Source organism: Pangasianodon hypophthalmus, chromosome 5 (genome assembly GCF_027358585.1).
Source record: "Pangasianodon hypophthalmus isolate fPanHyp1 chromosome 5, fPanHyp1.pri, whole genome shotgun sequence".
NCBI classification, from domain to species: Eukaryota; Metazoa; Chordata; class Actinopteri; order Siluriformes; family Pangasiidae; genus Pangasianodon; species Pangasianodon hypophthalmus.
The window spans coordinates 9,548,020-9,570,424 of NC_069714.1; the positions used below are offsets into that span (position 1 = coordinate 9,548,020).

Here is a 22,405-nt window from a genome sequence, read left to right on the forward strand (position 1 = left end):
GTACTTCGGGACAACAAGATTTGAGTGGAAAAAGATACAGAGCCATAGGAGACACCTTAAACAAATCAGAACTCTTTTGGAACAACATACCCTGTTCAGATGAAACAAAAGTAGAACTCTTTGCCAATAATTCGGCTCATCATGTTTGGAGAAAGAAGGGTTGTGTGTATGATCCCAAGAAAACCATACACATAGTGAAGTATAGAGGTATGGAGCTAGCTAGCTATAGTAAACTGTAGATTTTTAAACACACCCTGTTTTGATGTAGGAATTTTTTAGCTCTTATTTTTTTGTATTAATGTACCACCAGAGTTTGGTTTTGTAATAACCAGCCATTTGGTTTTGTAATAACCATAGAGGAATTCCAACTATAGCCTCGTACAAATGGATATTGGACTTTTTTTAATGTACACCCTCTGGTACACACAGTGTCATACATACTGTAGGCCTAAAGCGAGAGCCCTCACCTTCACCTGAATCCAGCCATCAACCAGCCACCACAGACATCAGAGGTGAGGGATCCATGCCTGACCCAGGAAAACTCATCCACGGATCAAGTAATGAGACCCCCCACCCCCACCAGAACAACTGTCTGCCCACTCGTCTGCAGCAGGTGACCTCGGCGAAAACATATTGAGCCAAAAGCAGCCTGTTTTGCCACTATTCCCAGTCTGTGACTTGATCATGTTCAAAAACATGATCGTTTTTGATGTATTACTATGAATGTTCTTGGGTGGAATACTCAGTTGAGAAAGATGCTGTTTTCTGTTTGCTTGCTGTCATTATCTGTTTGGTGGAGGATTTGTTTAGGAGTGTGTGACTAGAACAACAACAACAAAAAAAAATCTGAGCACTAAACTAACAAAACATGCAGCTTCCAGAACCACCTAACTTGCATGAGTAAGTGAGAAAACTTTTTTTTTTAAGTGCACTTTCAGGATCTATTGCCCTAAAGCTGTCAGAGAGCCACTAAGCTGCTGTTGACAAAAAACAGCTCTTACCTGGGCAAAGTGGTTGATGTAGTGAGGCTGCTGAGGTCTTTCACTACTCACTATTCAATAAAGGGAACCCATTTTATTACAAGGGATCTTCTGATAGAGCATTATGAGTTTGGTGGTCTGACTCTATCAATGGTGCTGACTAACTGAATAAAATCTTTCGAAATCCCTAAATAGTTTTTGGTTTTGTGTCCCTCGCCATTTATTTAAAAATGTAGGGGCACTAGACTTTTTCACATGTCTTCTTTTTATTTAAAAAAATAAAATAAAATACTTTACTCGAAGATGATTAAAAAATTCACACCACACAATATTCATATTTGGAATAAAAGATATCCTGTTCAGAAAGAAATCTGTAGAAACATCTGTATGATTTAACTTAATTCTTATTTTGTTATAGTGGTACATTGTTTGTATATGAACTATACATGGGTGGAATAAACTATTCATGAAACCTTATGAAAAAACTAGTCAAAGTCCTGAAAAAAAAAAAAGCCCAAACTGGCAAAATATTAAGCTTTTAATGTTCAACAAATCATTGGTCAGGAAATTAGCAAGAATTAAACAATTAGATAAAGGAACTTAGTTTGGGAGCTTTTCCCTTTGATTTCTTTAAATGTTTAAGCCTCGTTGGTCTTGATGGGCTGCATCAGGTGTGGCAGATAACCAAATAATGACTAATCTTTTAAGAAAAAAAAAAGATATTTTGGAAAATTGTGTACACCCTGACATATGACTGAATTTTGCATCAAACATTTTAATCATGATCATGATTTTACAAGACTGTATAAGTGAATTTCCCTGTTTCTAGCTTTTCCCCAGACAGTTCACTGCAGCAAAAGTAAACCAGCAAATGGTGGCACATGAGCTCTCAGGACTGCATTTGTTTCATTTTTACTCATTTTCTGACCAATGATTTGCTGTTAAGACCATTAAAAGCTCAATATTTGCCATTTTGCGCTTGGTCTATTTTTCTTACCCCAAGGTTTGTGGGTAAACGTCCTATTTGTTGCTCACCACACCCCCTATATGACGTCACACGAACTAAGTTGTATTCGTTGTATCAGGCGCTTCCACAATAAAATAAAACAAACTAAACTAAACACATTAAAGTAGTGTACAATAAAATAAAAGAAAAAAATCGGAATGAATAATAAGAATGTAATGTGGCTTTAACTGTTTAGAAGAAAAGATGTGGCTTGCTTAAATCGTACTTTCAATCAATCAATCAATCAATCAACACCTTCATGATTTATTTGTAAACGCGTCTCTGATCCGTTTGTTTGTTTCTCTGTGTAAAGAGCATCAGCATCTGTCTAAAGCTCTACATGCCATTTGTTGCTATGGTTTTCATCCTTACACTGTGTTGCACTGGGAAGAAATAAAAAGAAAAGAAACCAAAGGGAGCGTCACAGCATTTGCCATGTCGGACATGTCTCCATGTCCACACAGCAATGCTGCCTTCACGTGCTCTCGGAATTCTCGTTTCGAGTTCTTAAGTCGTAACTACGACTGGGAAACTTACCCGAGTTTCCGAGATGGGAAGAGTCCTAAACTTTCCCCATGGCGGAGGAGAGGACAGTTTCTGTACTGACAGGTTTTTGCAGCTGATTGTTGGCGCTTACCGTTTGGCTCATATTCATGTATGTACTATATCAGCAACCATTCTCTGTATGTTGTACATTTTTACTCCATGTATGAAAATAGCTTGTATTTGACCAAACTTTCATTATCGTTAGCAAACTAGCTAACTGAATAATATGTGTTATGGTGTCAAAATAAAAGTAAAAGAAAAAAGAAAAATGTATGAATGAACCTGGCGTCGTCCATGTTTCCTGTTCTTTCCGACAAGATAGCATGTGAAGGCAACATACTCGTAATTACCACCTCAGAAGTGGGAAGTGGGACAATTCCGATAGTACAACAGGAAGGCAGCGCTAGTTACGCCTTTGGTATTTTCTTAGTAAACGAAACTAGAAAGCTATAAAACTATGCCAAGATCAGCATCGAGCGTAAACCTCGACGAGGAAAACGAAAGAGAAGGGTTACAGCAAATACTGCATACATACAGCATACAAACGCTCCTGTTCTCTAACTGCACACATCACTTGGGAGGACTACTGGAGACAAAACAGGTAAATTATCTCCTGTTCATTAACTGGGCTACAGGAAGTAAGGTTTATTATAGGCTCTGTTTATAGGATATACCTATACATAGCCGTATTCTGTATGCTGTTTCATTTTTTTTTTTTTTTTAAACAAAGTACTTTTATGAAGCAACTCTACTGACTATAATATAATAGGATGTTAATCACTGGTGGATACGTATTCTCCTGTGGGTTTACACACACACACACACACACACACACACACACACACACACATATATATATATACATAGTCATAGAATCACTGCATGTTCATGAATTTGCTTCTATTCCATATCTACAGCCTACATATGCTACTAATACCAACAAATACAAATAAACTGTGGGGAGATATGTTTAGCAGCAGGATGAAGAGACATTGAGCAAAAGGATATTGGATAATAATAATAATAATAATAAAAAACATTGGCTAGGCAGGTCATTCAAGTTGTTTTAGACATCCCTCTTTGACTGAAGACGTCAAACTGTTGATGGTTAATAATTTGACACACCTCCTGACAACTGACATTGTTGTCTTTTGTTCGATGAAGGTAGGCTCTCAACCCAGAAAATCACATTGTCTAGGTAGGTCATTAAAGTTGTATTAGACTTTCGTCTTTGACTTGAAGACATCAAACATTTGACGGCTAAACATTTGACACACCTCTTGACAACTGACATCATTGCCTTTTGGGACTGAAGGTAGGCTCTCAGTCCTTTTGTACCTTTTGTACACCTGAATGGAATGGCCACAAGCTTTAGAATCCTGAAGACTGCAATATGATTGCATATGTATGTGTATTTGAAAAACTTTTAAGCACTGTGCCACAATTATTTTTTGGAGCAAAATACAGGCACTGGATGAAAAAAGTTTACAGCAAAACATCTGTGAAACGTTATTAGAAAATAGGGTTAGAAGGTAACCTAATAAGTTAAAATTTGTAATATTAATGTGTAGTTATGCTTTCTAATGGAACCTCTTTGTTGCTTGATGGTTAAACTCTAGTATACATTTGCCTGGTTGGATAATCACGATGAACTCGATGATTTGCATAAAGTTAAGCTCTGTTGAACCTTTACCACTGCATACACTGGACATTGAATCAAATAAGGATGCAGATCTCTCAAATGTGGCTCTCGCAAGAGGACATGTAGCTTCAAATATCACCAAATCTGACTGTCAGTAGTCATGCCTAAGTGATATAACAATCTTATCATTGGTTTAAAATGTATTAAACCAGTAAGCATAATTATACACCTAAATATAGACCTAAACATACAGACATAGACATAATATAGTGTTGCCATTCCATCTACCATGGTTTGGGTGGTGGGAGGAAACCAGAGAACCCAGAGGAAACCAACATGTGATACTCCAAACAGACAGTAACCTGAGCCCAGGATCCAGCCGGGGACCCTAGAGCTGTAAGGCCATAACACTACCTGCTGCACCACCATGCCACATACTAAACCCATATTTAAAAAACCAATACCTTCCTGTTCAAGGCAAAGTTCATGTTCAAACCAAACATTTTCTTGCAGTCCAGACCCATATATACTGGTTTCTGTGAAAACTGGTTTCTTTTTGCTTTTAATTGTTTTTGGTAGTAGACTGCTTCTCCTGATGTGACTGGTATCTAGATGTTATGTACTGTATGTTTGTTTACACTGTTTGTTTCACCTGTAGAAGTTTACCAGTTATTGCTATGTCACCAAAGAAGGTCTACAAAAAGGTAGAAGTCAAAGGAATGAGTAACAGCCTAAAGCAGCACTATGAGGACAAGGTGCGTCCATACATTGATCTTGTGGACAGTCTAAGATCACTGGGAGTAGAGAAGGACCTGAACTTGCCAGCCATTGCTGTTATAGGTGATCAGAGTTCAGGAAAGAGCTCTGTATTGGAGGCCCTTTCAGGGGTAGCCTTGCCTAGAGGCACAGGTGAGACAAAGATACCCACACACACTTATACCCACTCTCATTCATCAGACACAAAGCCTGTTACGGTATTCATGCTAAATGGCTCCAATTTCATTTATAGGTATTGTGACCCGCTGCCCTTTGGTGTTGAAACTAAAGAGAGTTGAAAAGTGTGCCACATGGTCTGGACTTCTAACATACAAGGGCCAAGTAAAGGACCTTCACAAGCCATCAGATGTGGGGAAAGCTGTTTCAGATGGTCTGTATTTCACTTTTTTAAAGTAATACCTTGAAACGAGAAGATTTGCACGCCTGCACAGAATAAAGTAAAGGTGTGCTGTTCTCTATAGCTCAGAATGTCTTGGCTGGAGACGGGAAGGGAATCAGCCAGGAGATGATCTCTCTAGAGATTAAATCCAGTGAAGTTCCTGATCTCACCCTTATTGACCTGCCAGGCATTGCCAGGGTGGCAACAGATGACCAGCCATTTGACATTGAAAAACAGGTGAGACAAAATTGAGAAAAGTGGATTATACTCTTTCTGTTTTAACCCAATTTTTCTTGTAATTTAGTTTTCCTGATTTACACACTTTTCATATTTTTATTTTAACATAAAGGAAGTACCCCATTGTTGCTCTAGCTTAATTTTTTGTTGTCATGTCTTTGCTCTGGTACTTATTCTCTCTCTCTCTCTCTCTCTCTCTCTCTCTCCCTTTTTCACCATCCACATTAAAAGCAACACCTGTACACTTGCTCATTCATGCATTTATCCAATCAGTCAATCATGTGGCGCAATGTATAAAATCATGCAGAGAGAGGTCAGGACCTTTAGATCAAACATTAGAACGGGGAAAAATGTGATCTCAGTGATCTTGACTGGTGGACTGGTTTGACCGTTTTAAACTAGATGGACAGGTTTGAGTATTTAAAAAACTGCTGATCTCTTGGGATTTTCATACACAGTAGTCTAATAGACTTTACACATAATGTTGCAGAAAAAACATCCAGTGTGTGGCAGTTCTGAGAGCAGAAATGCCTTGTTGATGAGAGAAGTCATAAAAGAATGGCCAGATTGGTTTGAGCTGACAGTAAGTCTACGGACAACACTGCAATCCTTAAGGCGGGTGGGCTACAACAGCAGAAGACCAAAATGGGTTCCAGTCCTATCAGACAAGAACAGGTATCTGAGGTTGTAGTGGACAGGTGTAGTGACTTGTCTTGGGCAATAGTGGTCTTGACTACAGCCCTGGTAGTTAGCGGTTTTTATGAGAAAGCATGTGTGTGTGTGTGTGTGTGTTTGTGTGTGTTGCACAGAAACATGGGTTGACTGCAGATGATTTATATATATTTATATAAATATACTTATATTTTGGGTATGATGGATATTGTCAATAAATATGACAGATATTAGGCAGATAATAAAAATAACATGAAGATAACATGAAACAAGATAACCAAGATAAACTAACACTTACTAAGATAAACTAACACTACACATCTCTTTCTCTCCCTGTCACTTCGCTTGTCTCTCCCCCTCACACTCTGAACTCCTCTATCTAACTCACCTGTTTCCTGTGTTAGGATGTTTGTCTTTATTTCCTCTTTATTTGCATTGCTTATTTGCAACAATAGCCTTATGACAACGCCGACTGAGCACCCTTTGTAGTTTCGCTTTTCAGCGAACTTATTTTACTTCCAAAGACACACATATTCTGTGCTGCTCAGCTCTCTCTCTCTCCAGGCTCTAGACTCTCCCCCCTTTATCCCTGCCACCGTTCACTGAAACACAGAACACTCCAAACAGAGGGAGAAGGCTCGTCCCAACAAATAGTATCAGAGGGTGAGCACTGCCCATTTGACAGCTAGACACCCGTTCTCGCTCCTCCCCCTCCACCACCTGGGACAACAATATAATAAAAGCCTGCTGGTATGGCTCCGTCCACTAGACCGGATCTGGCGCTCCCTTTTTAGTGAGATCAGTCAGCGAGCTGGTGACTTCTGAATAATTAGGAACAATAGAAATAGCCAATAGAAATGGGCCATGAGTCGGTTCAGTGTTTTCTCCTGTCCTAAGTACCCTGCCATCAGATTATGATGAGCCGCATGGAATAACATTTCCCAACGGCTCTTTAGGACCAATAACTGGTTGGTTTCTTTCTCTGTCTCTCACTAGGTATAATTTATTTTTAATAACTGCAAAATACAGGTGGGTGAGCACAACATTAGGCTGGGTTTGTTGACCATCAGTTACTCTCACTTGGTTGAAGGTGTGCCTCAGTATCTCATCGGGCGACTGCTCCAAGGGGAAATCTCCAAGGGGAATCCCCACCAGGGGTGGAGGGGTGGAGCCATCCCCACCCCCAGTGTCCCCCTGACGTGGAGCTGATGTTGACGGCCCTGGCACTGCCTCCCCAGCCAATGATGCGCACATTCCACACCGTGCCTCGCTACTAATGCCCTAAACCCTGGCCAATTTGTCCCCAAAATTCGTTCATGGGTGAGGCGAGGACTAACCGCCTTCTCCACTTTATGTTTTTGCCCCCGTAATTTAATAATGACTGGCACCAGTGGATATTCGTGGATTGAGGTCTTGTTACGGCTGGAATCCACCAAAGCGTGGTATGTACCCCCTTGCACACTCACTGGTATATGGTATATCCCAGCTCGATCGGGGGCAACCTGTGGCACATCGGGGATCCAGACCAATGCCCCCAACTCAATCACATGGCATTGGCTCTGGAAATGCCCAGCCTCCCCACAACGCCAGCACACCAGCCTAGGCCTTACTCCCACACCTGTGGCCCCAGAGTCACCAACCTCCGGAGAACAAGAGACAGACACAGGGGGACAGCACACACACCGATCAGCCATAACATTAAAACCACCTGCCTAATATTGTGTAGGTCACACTTGTGCAGCCAAAACAGCTCTTCTTCCATTGCTCCATGGTCCGGTTCTGTTGCTCATATGTCCATTGTAGGCACTTTTGACGGTGTGTTCTGACACATTTCTATTATAGCCAGCATTAACTTTTTCAGCTATTTGTGCTACAGTAGCGCTTCTGATTGGAACAGAAGGGCACATCAATGAGGGCACCCATGATCCTGTTACTGATTCATCGGTTGTTTTTTCTTGGACCACTTTTGGAGATGGTTACTATACTTTTACTACAATAAAACCATGGTTAAATTTCGTAATATTTTCATAGTATTAGGGTTTTTCTATAAAGATATTGTCATGATTATTGTACTAATTTTGACATTTAGGCAATTGAAAAATATTTTTTTATTTTAAAAAATAAAAATATAGTTTTGTTAAATCTCAAGTATTTAAGTCATTATAATATAAAACAATAACACACAGTAGTAATGTAATAGTTTAAATATATAGTCTAAAATAAATTTATATTTAATTTATATATTAAATGTAAAATAAATGTATATACGTGCAAACAAATAATAATGAGGTGGTTGCTTTGCAACAAGGTGGAGACAGATCTGTTCATAACAGTAGACGTGCTGATGAAAAAGTGACAGGTACAAGAAGATTAGCAAAAAATGTTAATACACACACAAGTGACATACAGAGAGGGTTTTCAGGGAAAATTAAGAAACTGAAAAGGAAAATGGAAGTGAAGGTGCAGTTCACGAGAGAACCTTTAATTATTTAACTATTTTTTTAAAAGCAAAGGATTGTCACACCAAATATTGACTTTGTTTCATTTATTACTATTTACTGCTCTTTATAGTATTTTTTTAATGTAGAAACATTTAATTTCATTATTTTTAAAGGCATCTTTGCTCTACAGCATTTCTTTGCATGTGCCTAAGAATTTTGCACAGTACTATTTATTTACTATTACTATTTATTTGTTTGTTTGTTTGTTTGTTTATTTCTCTCTCTCTCTCCCTTCCTCTTCATGTTACCACCAAGATGGTGGAATTAAGATGTATTGTTTTCTTAAAATTAAACATTAAACAAAATGCAGGGCACTTAAAAAAAAAAAAAAGACTAAATACATTTAGAGTGGTGGTCAGTGTGGAGCCCTGCCAAAGTATTAACTTTGTGTAGAAACACTGAATAACCTTGAGCTGTAAATGTAGATTATAATACCTCAGTTTTAGAATGTCAAAACATCTCTAAACTTGGGTTATGTTTCATGTGTTGAGCAGATCAAAGATCTCATTGAGAAATTCATTAAGAGACAAGAAACTATTAACTTGGTGGTTGTGCCTGCAAACATTGACATTGCCACCACTGAGGCACTGAAGATGACAAAAAAAATGGATCCAAATGGGCAAAGGACTCTGGGTAATATAGCAGGATAATTCATACACTTTCAAGCTTCGAGTTAAGATGACATGTTGCTGAAATATATGTACTTCATTTGTACAGGCATCCTTACCAAGCCTGACTTGGTGGATAAAGGTGCAGAGAAGAGTGTTGTAAATACAGTAAATAACCAGGTGATCCCACTGAAGAAGGGCTACATGATCGTGAAGTGCCGTGGCCAGCAAGACATCAATGAGAATTTGAGTCTGTCTATAGCTCTCCAAAAGGAGGAAGTCTTTTTTCAGGAGCATCCACATTTCAGGCAAGAGATATTCATTATAGAAAATCAAGAAAATCATTAAAAGATAAAATGTATCAATAACTGTAGTTAAGGATTAAATATGTCATGTAATTATTATAAGTGACATTCTTGAGATCCATGCTGTAGATTTGAGGTAGTGTTTGAACAAATTAGAACACCTAATATAACAATGCTTTTTAGTCTAGATTTTGGTTTAATGTGAGTCTCCAGGATTGATTTTAGAAATATTATGAAATACATCTACATAGAGTTTCTTTCTTTCTATCTTTCTTTTCTTTTTTTACAATTTTCTTTTTGTCTTAGACCTCTCTTGGAGGAAGGGAAAGCCACAGTGCCTATACTTGCAGAGAGATTGACCAGGGAACTGGTAGAACACATTAATGTAAGAAAGCTCACAAAATCCAATAATGCCCTTTGTGTTCTGTATTTTCTGTAATAGAATGACAAGCTATCATTCATTCATTTATTTATTTGTTTTTGTTTGTTTGTTTGTTTGTCTGTTTGTTTGTTTATCATCTTTAGAAGTTACTCCCACAGTTGCACAAACAAGTTGAGGTCAAATTGGAGAAAACAGTTAATGAGTTGAGAGGGCTTGGAGATGGAGTTCCTCAAGAGGAAATTGGGAGAAACAATTTTCTTGTTGGGGTAAAAACTTGTAAGAAACTTAAATATCATTGTTTTTCTTTGATGTGTTTATATTTGATATATTGGTTTTGGTATTTTACAGAAAATCAGTAACTTCAACCAAGTCCTTACAGATATGATGAGGGCAGAGGAAGACACCCAAAAGTCAGAGCCCAAAGTTTTTACTAAAATCAGGAAAGAGTTTGGAAAATGGAAGGAGCAACTGGATGACAAGGCTATCAGACGTGAGTTAGTCTTAGTAGGTCCCAGCTACTAAGCTGGATATACCAACAAAAAAATCAAATTTGGGGTGTCTGTTTGATCAAAGCCTTAAAGACCTTTCAGCATTTGTCTTATTTTCCATGCATGTATCTTCTCTCCTGTTTCTTTCTTTAGTCGAGCAGAACCTCCAGGTTGAAGTTGAAGAGTACACCAAGACCTATAGGGGAAAGGAGCTTCCTGGATTTGTTAATTACAGAACTTTTGAAAACATTGTCAAGAAACATGTACAGGAACTGGAGCAACCTGCTATACAATTGCTGGGAAACATCATTGGTAAATACCAACAACTGAACCAACTGTGCTAGTTTTCACGCTGATGCATTTGAGGGACTGCCTATTTTGTAAAGGGGGATGTTGATCATATGACCTTCCCAGAATGCATCGTGAAATACCCCATCTAACTTTGATGTAATTAGAATTTATTTTGACCAAAGAGTGTACTGCTACTAGGCATATCCAAGGAGTTAGTAAACCTGCCTATGAGCTACATGCAAATATTTACAAAGCTACATTGAAGTTTTGAGCTGATGTCTATGCCAAATGAAAAAAAAAATTAAAATATAAACAAATCAGATAGTGCAGGGGTTGTCAACTTGATTTTAGAGTTGATAAACATATGGGGGAAAAAACATGCCCGTAGTTCTGTGACACTAGTTTTGTAGACATGAAATAGCTCAACTTCTGTAGTAGATCCTCTGTAATGGCTAATCCAATTGCATGCATTTTTTTTTTTTTTTTACACGCACAGGATTTGGGTGTGATTGTTGCACTGTACTCAGGAAACTTTTTACTAAACTGGGACAGATAAAATATCGAAATGGAAATAGGCTCCCGCAGCTTGGAATTCTTCAGGGAGTAGTTTTCACTTTATATATAATCTCTCAATAAACAGTCAAGTCTGGAAGTATTTGGACAATGACAGAGTTTTTGTGATTTTGCCTTTATATACGACCACAATGGATTTGAAATAAAACAGTCAAGATGTGATCGAAGTGTAGACTTTCAGCTTTATTTTAAGAGGTTCCACAAAAATATGGCATTTACCATTTAGGAATTACAGCCATTTTCAACAAAGTACCTCCATTTTCAGGGGCTCAAAGGTATTTGGACAAAGTGACATATGGTAATTGTAAATATAACCATAATTTTAATACTTGGATGAAAATCCTTTGCAGTCAATGACTGCCTGAAGTTTGGAGCCTATGGACATCATCAAATTCTGAGTTTCCTCCCTGGAGATGCTTTGCCAGGCCTTCACTGCAGCCACCTTCAGTTGCTGCTTGTTTGTGGGTCTTTCTGCCTTCAGTCTTGTCTTCAGTGAAAAGCATGCTCTATTGGGTTGAGATCAGGCGACTGACTTGGCCATTGAAGAATATTCCATTTCTTTGCCTTCAAAAAGTCTTGAGTTGCTTTCGCAGTATGTTTAGGGTCATTATCCACCTGCACTGTGAAGTGCCGTCCTATCAGTTTTGTAGCATTTGGCTGAATGTGAGCAGAGAGTATAGCCCTGTACACCCCAGAATTCATCTTGCTACTTCTGTCAGCAGTCACATCATCAATAAACACCAGTGAGCCTGTTCCATTGGCAGCCATACATGCCCATGCCATAACAATTCCTCCACCATGTTTGACACATGATATGGTATACTTTGGATCATGAGCTGTTCCTTTCTTTCACCATTTTTTTAGATGTTTTCTGGCAAAGTCTAATCTGGCTTTCCTGTTCTTGAATGTTACCAGTGGTTTGCACCTTGTTGTAAACCCTCTGTATTTACATTCATGAAGGCGTCTCTTGATTGTAGATTTTGACAATGATACGCCTACCTTCTCCAGAGTAGTCTTCACTTCTGTTAATGTTGTGAAGGGGTTTTTCTTCACCAAGAAAAGGATTCTGCGATCATCCACTTTAGTTGTCTTCCGTGGTCTTCCAGGCCTTTCGATGTTGTTGAGCTCACCAGTGCTTTCTTTCTTTTTAAGAATGTATCCAACTGTTGATTTGGCCACAGCTAAGGTTTTTGATATCTCTCTTATAGATTTATGTTGTTTTTTCAGCCTAATGATGGCCTCCTTCACTTGCATTGAGATCTCCTTGGACTTCATATTGGCAGCTCCAGTCGAACAGCTGCCAAATGCCAACTCAATACCTGATATCAACTCCAGAACTTTTATCTGCTTCATTTGTCTTGAAGTAACGATGGAATGGACCACACCTGGTCAATTAACTTCTCGTCAGTCAATTGTCCAAATACCTTTGAGCCCCTGAAAATGGAAGTACTTTGCTTAAAATGGCTGTAATTCCTAAATAGTAAATGCCATATTTTTGTGGATTAATTGTAGTGCAGTTAATTGACCAGGTAAATGCCATATTTTTGTGGAACCTCTTAAATAAAGCTGAAAGTCTACACTTTGATCACATCTTGATTGTTTTATTTCAAATCCATTGTGATGGTGTATAAAGGCAAAATCACAAAAACTTCGTCATTGTCCAAATACTTCCAGACTTGACTGTATATTGAGAGATTATATTTAAAGTGAAAACTACTCCCTGAAGAATTCCAAGCTGCGGGAGCCTATTTCCATTTCGATATTTTATCTGTCCCAGTTTAGTAAAAATATACATATATATATATATATATATGTGTGTGTGTGTGTGTGTGTGTGTGTGTGTGTGTGTGTGTGTATATACTCCTCTACTCAATTGCATCTTATATCTTCGACTTCGGTTCTTTTCTTTTTCCTGGCCAAGCCTTATTCTCTCTAGTCCCTTCTTTCCTCTGTTTTTCTTTTCAGTTTCTTATCTAATTCTTTTTCATTCTTATTTGTCCTTTTTCTTTTCCCCGTTTAAGCTTACCTCAGGCAAAGCCTTGACATACTGTACTGGTCGCCCTTCTACAAAGGTGTGATGAAGGACTGTGTCAAAGGCTGGCCTTAAGTATCCTGCCTGGTAGGTGCAGGAAATCCAGGTTAATCAGCCTGGAGAATTCTGGGCAACTGAGTCCTCCCTCTGCTGGCTGCCGGTGGTGTAGCATGGCCTTTTACATAAATAAATGACCAGTACAAACACAAATTGTTATATCTTGGTTAGGACCCATTTAATTTTGAAGCACTAGGTATTTTTCTATCTTATTATTTGTTGTACATGTTTACATGCAGAACAGGCATGTAGAATGAGTCACTGCACAAGACTGCCATAATCTGCTCATCCTCCTGTAGTTACAGTTTCCTGACTGTCCTTGTTATTTTCTCTCATTTCTGTAAGAAATTGTTCACTCCTGTGTGAACAAGTTGGTCAGCTCCCATTTTGAGGCCTTTCCCCACCTGCTGAGGGCAGCTAAAGAGCCGATAGAGGATCTGCTTGAGCAGGAGCATGGAAAAGCCCTAGAGAGAGTACAATCTCAATTTAAAATGGAGAAGATGGTCTATTCACAAGATGGCCTCTACAGCCGCCAGCTAGAGGCTGTCAAACAGAAACCGGAACCAGCCAAGATGTATTTGAACTCAAAAGGTTACCTTGTCACCAAGACAGTCAGTGCTGACGTCAGGGAAATGGCTCAGCACCTAAATGCCTATTTCCTGGTATGCAATCAAATATGCAATTAAAGCCACTATTTCTATGAAAATATATGCTGTCTAATTGATCTGTCAACTAGTATAGAATGTGTGTGTGTGTGTGTGTGACAGATCACCTCTGACCGTCTGGCCAACCAGGTGCCCCTCATTGTGCAGTACCATGTGCTGGACCAGTACTTCTCTCAGCTTCAGGCCGCCATGTTGAGCATGATCGGAAGCCAGAATGCCGAGAAGCTTATCCAAGAGGATTCTGGTGTAGCTCATCGTAGGAGGAGCTTGAAGGACCGCTTGGAGCGTCTAAGAAAAGCACGCCAGCTCTTGTCCAAGTCTTTATGTCTGTCTCATATGTGAATACTAAGTAGTACACATCAATAGAAGGATAACCCATTAAGGCTGGAGACTTTCATTTGTTTTATTGTCTTTGTTCATAGTACTGTATCTTTGCAGTGATTTTACAAAAGGCATTCCTGTTTTGTTAGAGTAAGCTAAAACATATTAAATACATATTAACATTAAATGTTATTTAAATGTCAATGTTAAATGGTATTAATGTTACAGTGCTATTACATGTTAACATTAAAAACCTTACATAGAATTCTAAATGTTGGGGTTTAGAAGTCTGAATTACATCACCATTTAATTTAAACAACCTATACAGCATTTTGCAGTCCAGAGAATAAAACTTTATCAAATATGGTATGGTTTTAAAATCAAGCTGACACCATTAGCAGTGTCATTAGCCATGTCAAGCTAAAAACAGCAGCTAGACCTATAAATAAAAAAAATATATTAAACATAACTTATACACTTACAGTTTATTTATATGTACAAACACTTATGATAATCATATTTAAGATAATTACAAAGATATAATAAAAAGCTTTACTAGTTGTGAAAAACGGTTACTGATGACTGCTCTGAACACTCTGTGAGTCTGACTGCCACTGATATGTTTAAGTTTGAGATGTCAGTCAAGTTCATTACCATTTCAATGATTGGCAGTTGGTTAGAAGGTTCAGCCCCTTTGAGAGGTCTCTTAATCATCATATAGAGAAGCTGTGTGTCTGGGTGAGACAAAAATGCATTTATGAAGAGTGCACTGTCCAATAAACATTAAAGTTTTTTTATTCTAAGCAAAACCCACCCCTGAAGCACTCATTCACTCATTGACTCCCATTTAAGCCATGCATCCAGACAGGACCCACAATGATGTATTAAAAGCTTGTTGTCCAATTAATGTTCATTTTTGCTCCATTAAAGCACAGTGTTCTTAAATCTGCCATAGAATTCCATTGAAGCTGTGCATCAACTGTCAGTGGTGTGTCCATGGGCTTTAGTGGAGCTTTCCACAAAGGCTGTGATGTCCACTGAAAACAGTTTGCATTAAGTGAATGAACAGCACAATAATGCACTGAGATATTTGGATATTTTGGATTTCACCAAGAATGATGAATAATACATGTAATATTTCAATGCTGTATTTTAATGAAATTTTAACAGAGGCCGGGGTAGTCTTAAAGCAATTGCCTGTGATACAGATGCACAAAGGTAGAAATTCCGAAGGAAGTAGTTCAGACAGACAATATAATCGAATGAACTTGGCTAGTTGGAGTTTGACATCAGTTTATCTCCACACCTGATGTGCGAAGCTGCATCTGAATCACTCCTGTAGTAACGTTAAACGCCACTACCTCCCCTGACCACTAGGGGGCAATGCAGGATTACAGGATCAATTCCTCCCCTGAGCACTAGGGGGCAATGCAGGATTACAGGATCAATTCCTCCCCTGAGCACTAGGGGGCAATACAGGACTATAGGATCAATACCTCCCCTGAGCACTAGGGGGCAATACAGCGCTGATTACAGGATCAATACCTCCCCTGAGCACTAGGGGGCAATACAGCGCTGATTACAGGATCAATACCTCCCCTGAGCACTAGGGGGCAATACAGGACTATAGGATCAATACCTCCCCTGAGCACTAGGGGGCAATACAGCGCTGATTACAGGAGTGAAAGATAGCGGAGGAATTTTTTTTTTTTTACCGTAATCTTTAGACGATATGAGCATGTGCTTGCTACATCCCGTAGACCGTGTCGTACATACAAAACTAATTCGTTTCTATATGGTGTTTTACGTTAGAATTATATATATATTTGATTGCGTTGTAAGTTGAGTGTTGTAGTTGTAGTGTTAATACTGCCATTAAACTGCAGTGAGTTTAACACTCGGTCGCTCGTTTGACCTTGTACGAGTTTAGGAAGCGCGCCTGAAGTTTCCCCGCACGTCCTCTTATTATTATTATTATTATTATTATTATTATTATTATTATTCTGAAGATGTTGGCGGTTCGCTCACTGATCTGCAGACCCTACGGCTTCCTGCTAAAGTCTCCCACAGCTCGCTTTGCTCAGACAGGCGGTGTGGGCTTCATCCACACCAGCGCCAAGTGCAGCAGCGCCAAAGTAGCAGTGGTGAGTCCAGGGTCACCCAGTGCAGCTTATCAACTATAAAGTCTGCTACAGCTGTTCTTCTGTCAAATGAACAGCTAACTTTACGAAATGTATGAGGTTGAGTGCTTGTGCTTGACCTAAAAATTCCAACAGCTCTGCGTGAGACATGGAGACAGAAATATTAACACATTTTGAACAGCACTCAGAAAGGTACTGGTGTTGTTTTAGAAACAAAAGGTAGACTAATTCATTGTCACTGGTCTATCTATCTAAATATACACTATATGGCCAAAAAATATGTGGACACCCGACCATCACTCACATACAATATGTGCTGCTTCCCCAAACTGTTGCTACAAAGTTGGAACTGTCTAGAATGTTTTTGTATGCTGTAGCATTACAATTTCCCTTCACTGGAACTAAGAGGCCCAAACTTGTTCCATCATGACAATGCCCCTGTGCACAAAGCGAGCTCCATGAAGACATGGTTTGACAAGGTTGATGTGGAAGAACTCAAGTGTCCTGCACAGAGCCCTGACCTCAACCCCACTGAACACCTTTGGGATGAACTGGAACACCGACTACACCCCAGACCTCCTCACCAACATCACTGTCTGATCTCACTAATGCTCTTGTGGCTGAATGATCACAAATCCCTACAGTCACACTCCATAATCTAGTGGAAGGCCTTTCCAGAAGAGTGAAGGTTATTGTAACAGCAAAAAAGGGTATAAATGTGGAGTGTACACACTAAGCACACAATGGCACAATAAGCACACAATGGTTGGGTGGTCAGATGTTCACAGACCTTTAGCCATATAGTGTATTTTAGCAGCAATGTAATTTATGCAAAGCTTAGACATCGTAGTCCTAATGTTCCTGGAGGAATCCCTTCTGTCAATTCTCAAAGGCATTCTTCTGTATTTGCTGAGAACATACTGTATTGCTTTGTCATTGCAATCAAATATATTATCATTTAGCTATTAATGTCTCGGTAAATGAGGCATGTTAATGAGTACACTTTTGGATGTTTTATGACAAATTCGATTCCTTGAATAGACCTTTTAACAATTTGTCACAAAGCAACTTTACAGAAGTCTGGATGTAGATTTAGATCCCTAAGCAAACAAGATGAGAGGACATGTGGAAGAAACCTTAAGATGAACCAAACTTAAAAGAGAACCCATCTTCTTCACCAATCACTACAGTATACAGGTGTAGACAAACAGTACCAAGTGTGTTGGGATGTTCTGCATAAGCACAGGACAGTCTTTATGATTACAGCAGCAGTTAATAGGTACACATCTACAGTATCCAGGTGAGATTATGCATTGAAGCAAGGGTGAGGCTTGGTTAAAAGCTGTTTTTGGGAAGTGCATATGTTTAGGGTATCCATGTGGGACCATCCGCAACAGCAAAAGGGGAGTCACAAGTGCTGAAAGCTCCAAGCAGAAGCAGAGTATTAGGATGAATCAGGCAAAAGGTGCCACAGTAGTAGAAGTGTGTCAGGACCAGGCACCAGCATCACATCAAGCAGCAGGAGTATACGTACAGCTAGAGAGAGAGAGAGAGAGAGAGAGAGAGAGAGAGAGAGAACAGATTATTAGGTAAGCAGGGACAGTGACAGAATACCCAAAAGGGAGAGCTAGAAGGTAACACAGGCATGAGGGCATCCAGGGATATAAATAGTGTTCAGGCTGCAGCCATGTTTTTCAGTTCCAGCAATGCACCCTTTATACTGTATGGATTGTCATTGGACTTTATTTTCTGATTGTCCTGGTTTCCAGGTGTTGTCTGGATGTGGAGTGTATGATGGTACAGAGATCCACGAGGCATCAGCGTGAGTATCAGGCTGCACCCAAAACCTCATACTACCAAACATGATGTTGGTTATTCAGTAAGCAAATATTATGCATGAATTTCCATGTTCCTAATGTGTAGTTAGACATAGTATTAGGAGTAAGGTACTATTTGGAATGTTAGTGGGGTTTTGGAAATAGACTCTCTGCTACAATGAATTTTTGTGCCTGCAATGAATCACCATCACTTTTGTAGTATATATTCATTCAGAAATATGTTTGTGTACAGAATCCTGGTGCATCTAAGTCGGGGTGGTGCCAAGGTCCAGATGTATGCTCCTGATGTGGCTCAGTTGCACGTTATAGACCACAGCAAGGGGCAGCCTTCAGAGGAGTCCAGGTAAAAAACAGAGAGGAGATTCTACATCATGACTGACTTTGGTCTTCTCTTTAACTCTGCTTCTTATATTCATAATCCTGAGTGTGTGTTGTCCAGGAATGTCCTAGCTGAGTCGGCTCGCATCGCCAGGGGTAACATCACTGACCTGGCTAACCTGAGTGCCGGTAACCATGATGCAGTCATCTTCCCAGGAGGCTTTGGGGCTGCTAAAAATCTGTAAGGGTTACCATGGTTTTCTGTTTGTGGGGGGTGAAGTAAAGATGAAAAGGTAGCTAGTTAATTTCATGTTTGAATTTGCACACATGCTAGCGGACACGTGTATATGCTAGCAATCTCCTTAACGTGTTTCCAAGGCTCCATAATTATGACTTTATCAGGTCAACGTTTGCTGTCGATGGAAGTGACTGTGCTGTGAATAAGGAGGTAGAACGTGTCTTAAAGGACTTCCATAAAGCAGGCAAGCCTATTGGGTAAGTAGACCCTTATATCCAGCAGTATAAGGACATTATAATATAATGATAATATTATAAATACAGTATAGTTGCCATGGTTTACTTTTTAGAAAATTGAACATGCAGTAATTTTTGAGCTGTTTACTATAATTTCTATAAATCTCTCTTTATTTTGTGTTTGGAGTTTCACAGATGTTTTTTCCTCCCACCCTGGATTGATATTTCCTTGTGATTGTTTTTGACCTGCTAAACCACTACTGTTGTAGTTGTCCAGTTGTGGTGCGCAGTGCTAATGCTGTTCTCCCATGGTTTACAGGTTGTGCTGTATCTCTCCGGTGCTGGCGGCGAAGGTGCTCCCAGGTGTGGAAGTGACCGTGGGCCATGAGGAAGAGGAGGGGGGAAAGTGGCCATACGCTGGTACTGCTCAGGCCATCACTGCACTCGGGGCCAAACACAAAGTCAAAGATGTCACTATATCCTTCCCAGCACATGTAGATGTTATGTTCCTTAATTTTTAATGCCTTTACATCTCCTCTCCTGTCAACAGTTTTATTTAGTAAAAAATTTGACTAAGGTAATATTTCACAACTGGTAAATGCTTTAAGTTTGATCCCCTTGTCCGATTTTAGCCTTAACCTTTGACCCTCACGAGGCTCATGTTGACCAAAAGAATAAGGTGGTGACCTCTCCTGCATTCATGTGTGACACGCAGTTGCACCTGATCTTTGATGGGATTGGTTCCATGGTCAGAGACGTCCTGAAGCTGACTGGGAAATAAGTGGCACACAGCTTCCTTCAACAAGCTGCACTTACACTGCACTTAGACACACAATCACGTAATGTATTCTACATGCATCTGATCCTTTTGTGAAACAATACGCAAAAGCATTATGATCGTTTCAATTCTGAATGTCAGTAAAACACTTTTGGTTGGCAAACTGCAGTTGATAAGCTTGACTAAAAACTCCTAGTTTATTATATGCAAAAAGAAGTGTTTTTCTTCACACTGCAGCGTGATATGTGAATAAAGCTTTAGTACACTCCTAAACAGAACCCCAGCAGGATTAAAGTGTTAGACATTATCAATCAAAAGCCTATCTCTGCATGGTTTTATTTCTTCTAAATGTCCGCTAGATGGTGCAATGTCACAACCAGACCTGCACTAAGAAAGCCACTGCTGGAACTAGAGTAAACCAGGATTTTTTGAATAAAAAAATACTTGATTTCAACAGTTTTTGATCTGATCTGTTTGTTCTTGAAAATGCAATTAAAACAGTAAAATTTGTCAAATTATGAAATGTCATTTTAGATTTTAAAAAGCATGCTGGTTTAAATGTTCTTTTAATATCACGTCATTATGAATGAGAAAAAGGAAATTCCTGGATTACTGTGTAACTTACATGGTCTTTCGCTGTGTACTACTGTGTGTCATAGGTGAGCAGTGTCAAAAGATAAGACACAATAAGAGCAAATGTGGTTAATATGGTAGCTCGAAAAGATCTGACCTTGTAACAAATGTAACGCCTACACAAATGTAATATATTATGGAATATGTTAATATACAGGATACTTACAAATAAAGTTGTTCTTTCTTCATTTTTTGTGTTGTTTCATGGGTTAACTATATACAGCTGCATTTTTTTTAAGAAGTACATATTGTTAATGAAATGTACTGTATTTCAGGAAATTGATTCATTAAGCGATAGGCTGGTCACATAGAGATGTGCATTTTATCACAGCAGTTCATCACATTATGTGGCTTGCACAGACTGGCCCAAGTCTTTAGGTGGCTCCGCACACAGCAACTAACCTCATGTACACCTCACTGTCATATACATTTGGAAACTGAGTAGATAATTAAATGATAATTAAAGTATGACATTAGTTAACATATTGATGGTATGAAAGAAAAAATACTATCTACATGGATCAGTAGATTTCAATAATGCTAAAGAATATACTTGCATAATCAGAGACACTAACATCATGATAGAAATGTTTTCCAAGCCACAATAATAAGTAAAGTGAAAATCAAACCCATGCAGTAGATGTGCAACAGAAACGTAACTTCCTTGCAGTAATGTGTGTAACATTATGTCATAACAATAGCCTTCAGAATGTAATTCATTCATCTTCAGTAACACTGGGCAGGAATACACCCTGAATGGGATGCCAGTCCACTGCAAGGCATCATGTCTACAGTACACACTGATTCACAACTAGGGACACTACCATACCACCTGCCTTCATAATGGGCTTAATGTTAGAGCAGATTTTACTATATTGTAACTGTAATAAACATAGCAGTGACATAGCCATCTGAACAACTGTTAGCTAGCCATCTAACCGCAGTCATTCTTGGCTTAGGTTAATTTGCTGTTATTAATGTGACCTGTTCTGTCATATCATGGTCGCTATCCATAATTCATTGAAATATTCGGTGTCTTTACTATCCATGAAAGAATTTAATGACCAAAACATACACTGTTTGTGTTGGTAGATTGGTAGTGTGCTAAAATACAGAAACTGATCAACTGCTGTACCATAAAATAAGCCTACAATTGTCTGTGGTTATTTTTTTTTAATTATTCCAGAAGGATAAATCCTATTTCACATTCTGACACAGGTTTTCCATTTGTTAATTTTAAATACCATTAAACAAAATGATAGGAATCACTGGGGTTCAACAGAATAATAGTTTCCAAGAGTAAATGCTAAGAACAAATCAGTTTGATTAAAAAAAAAGTATCAGCTTTTTTTTTTTTCTTATATGGCATTGGCCACACTGGTACACTCATTTATCAAGTATGTTGGAAGTAATGTGTTACTGAAGTACTAATATATTATATATATATATATGTGTGTGTGTGTGTGTGTGTGTGTGTGTGTGTGTGTGTGTGTGATGTGTGATTCCATATGAATGAAGTCATAAGGTGTGAATGCTAAGCCCACCTTCAATCCTTAACTTTCATACACACAAATTTACATATCCAAAAAATATATATTTTATGCATAACCATGACTGTCTCAAAGATTACTATTACTAACAATAGTACACTAGGATAGTATTAATATTTCTCTGGCAGGTAGTTTTCAAATCTACTGTCTAGCACCTGTGCAAGATTGACTAATAATATGTAATATAATATCTTAGTAAAGCCTGTTGCTT

At 38.9% G+C, this 22,405-nt stretch overlaps 2 protein-coding genes across 3 annotated transcripts; both read left to right on the forward strand.

Moving 5' to 3' along the window:
• The first annotated feature begins 2,168 nt into the window (after positions 1–2,168).
• On the forward strand, positions 2,169–14,734 carry LOC113525872 (interferon-induced GTP-binding protein Mx). Of its 2 annotated transcripts, none has more exons than XM_034304720.2 (12): positions 2,169–2,641; positions 4,833–5,083; positions 5,184–5,321; positions 5,413–5,567; positions 9,235–9,373; positions 9,458–9,656; positions 9,960–10,038; positions 10,179–10,301; positions 10,384–10,525; positions 10,677–10,835; positions 13,822–14,138; positions 14,244–14,734. In XM_034304720.2, the coding sequence occupies exons 2-12, from the start codon at positions 4,852–4,854 to the stop codon at positions 14,481–14,483; spliced, it is 1,923 nt and encodes a 640-aa protein (XP_034160611.1). In that variant the 5' UTR covers positions 2,169–2,641; positions 4,833–4,851; the 3' UTR covers positions 14,484–14,734. The 2 variants fall into 2 exon arrangements, with proteins under 2 accessions (XP_034160611.1, XP_026768292.1); XM_026912491.3 differs by lacking the exon at positions 2,169–2,641 and adding an exon at positions 2,762–3,133.
• A 1,492-nt stretch (positions 14,735–16,226) lies between these two features.
• On the forward strand, positions 16,227–20,832 carry gatd3 (glutamine amidotransferase class 1 domain containing 3). The gene is made up of 7 exons (XM_026912495.3): positions 16,227–16,606; positions 18,373–18,425; positions 18,674–18,784; positions 18,881–19,000; positions 19,162–19,254; positions 19,553–19,709; positions 19,886–20,832. The coding sequence occupies exons 1-7, from the start codon at positions 16,472–16,474 to the stop codon at positions 20,012–20,014; spliced, it is 798 nt and encodes a 265-aa protein (XP_026768296.3). The 5' UTR covers positions 16,227–16,471; the 3' UTR covers positions 20,015–20,832.
• Positions 20,833–22,405: the final 1,573 nt, after the last annotated feature.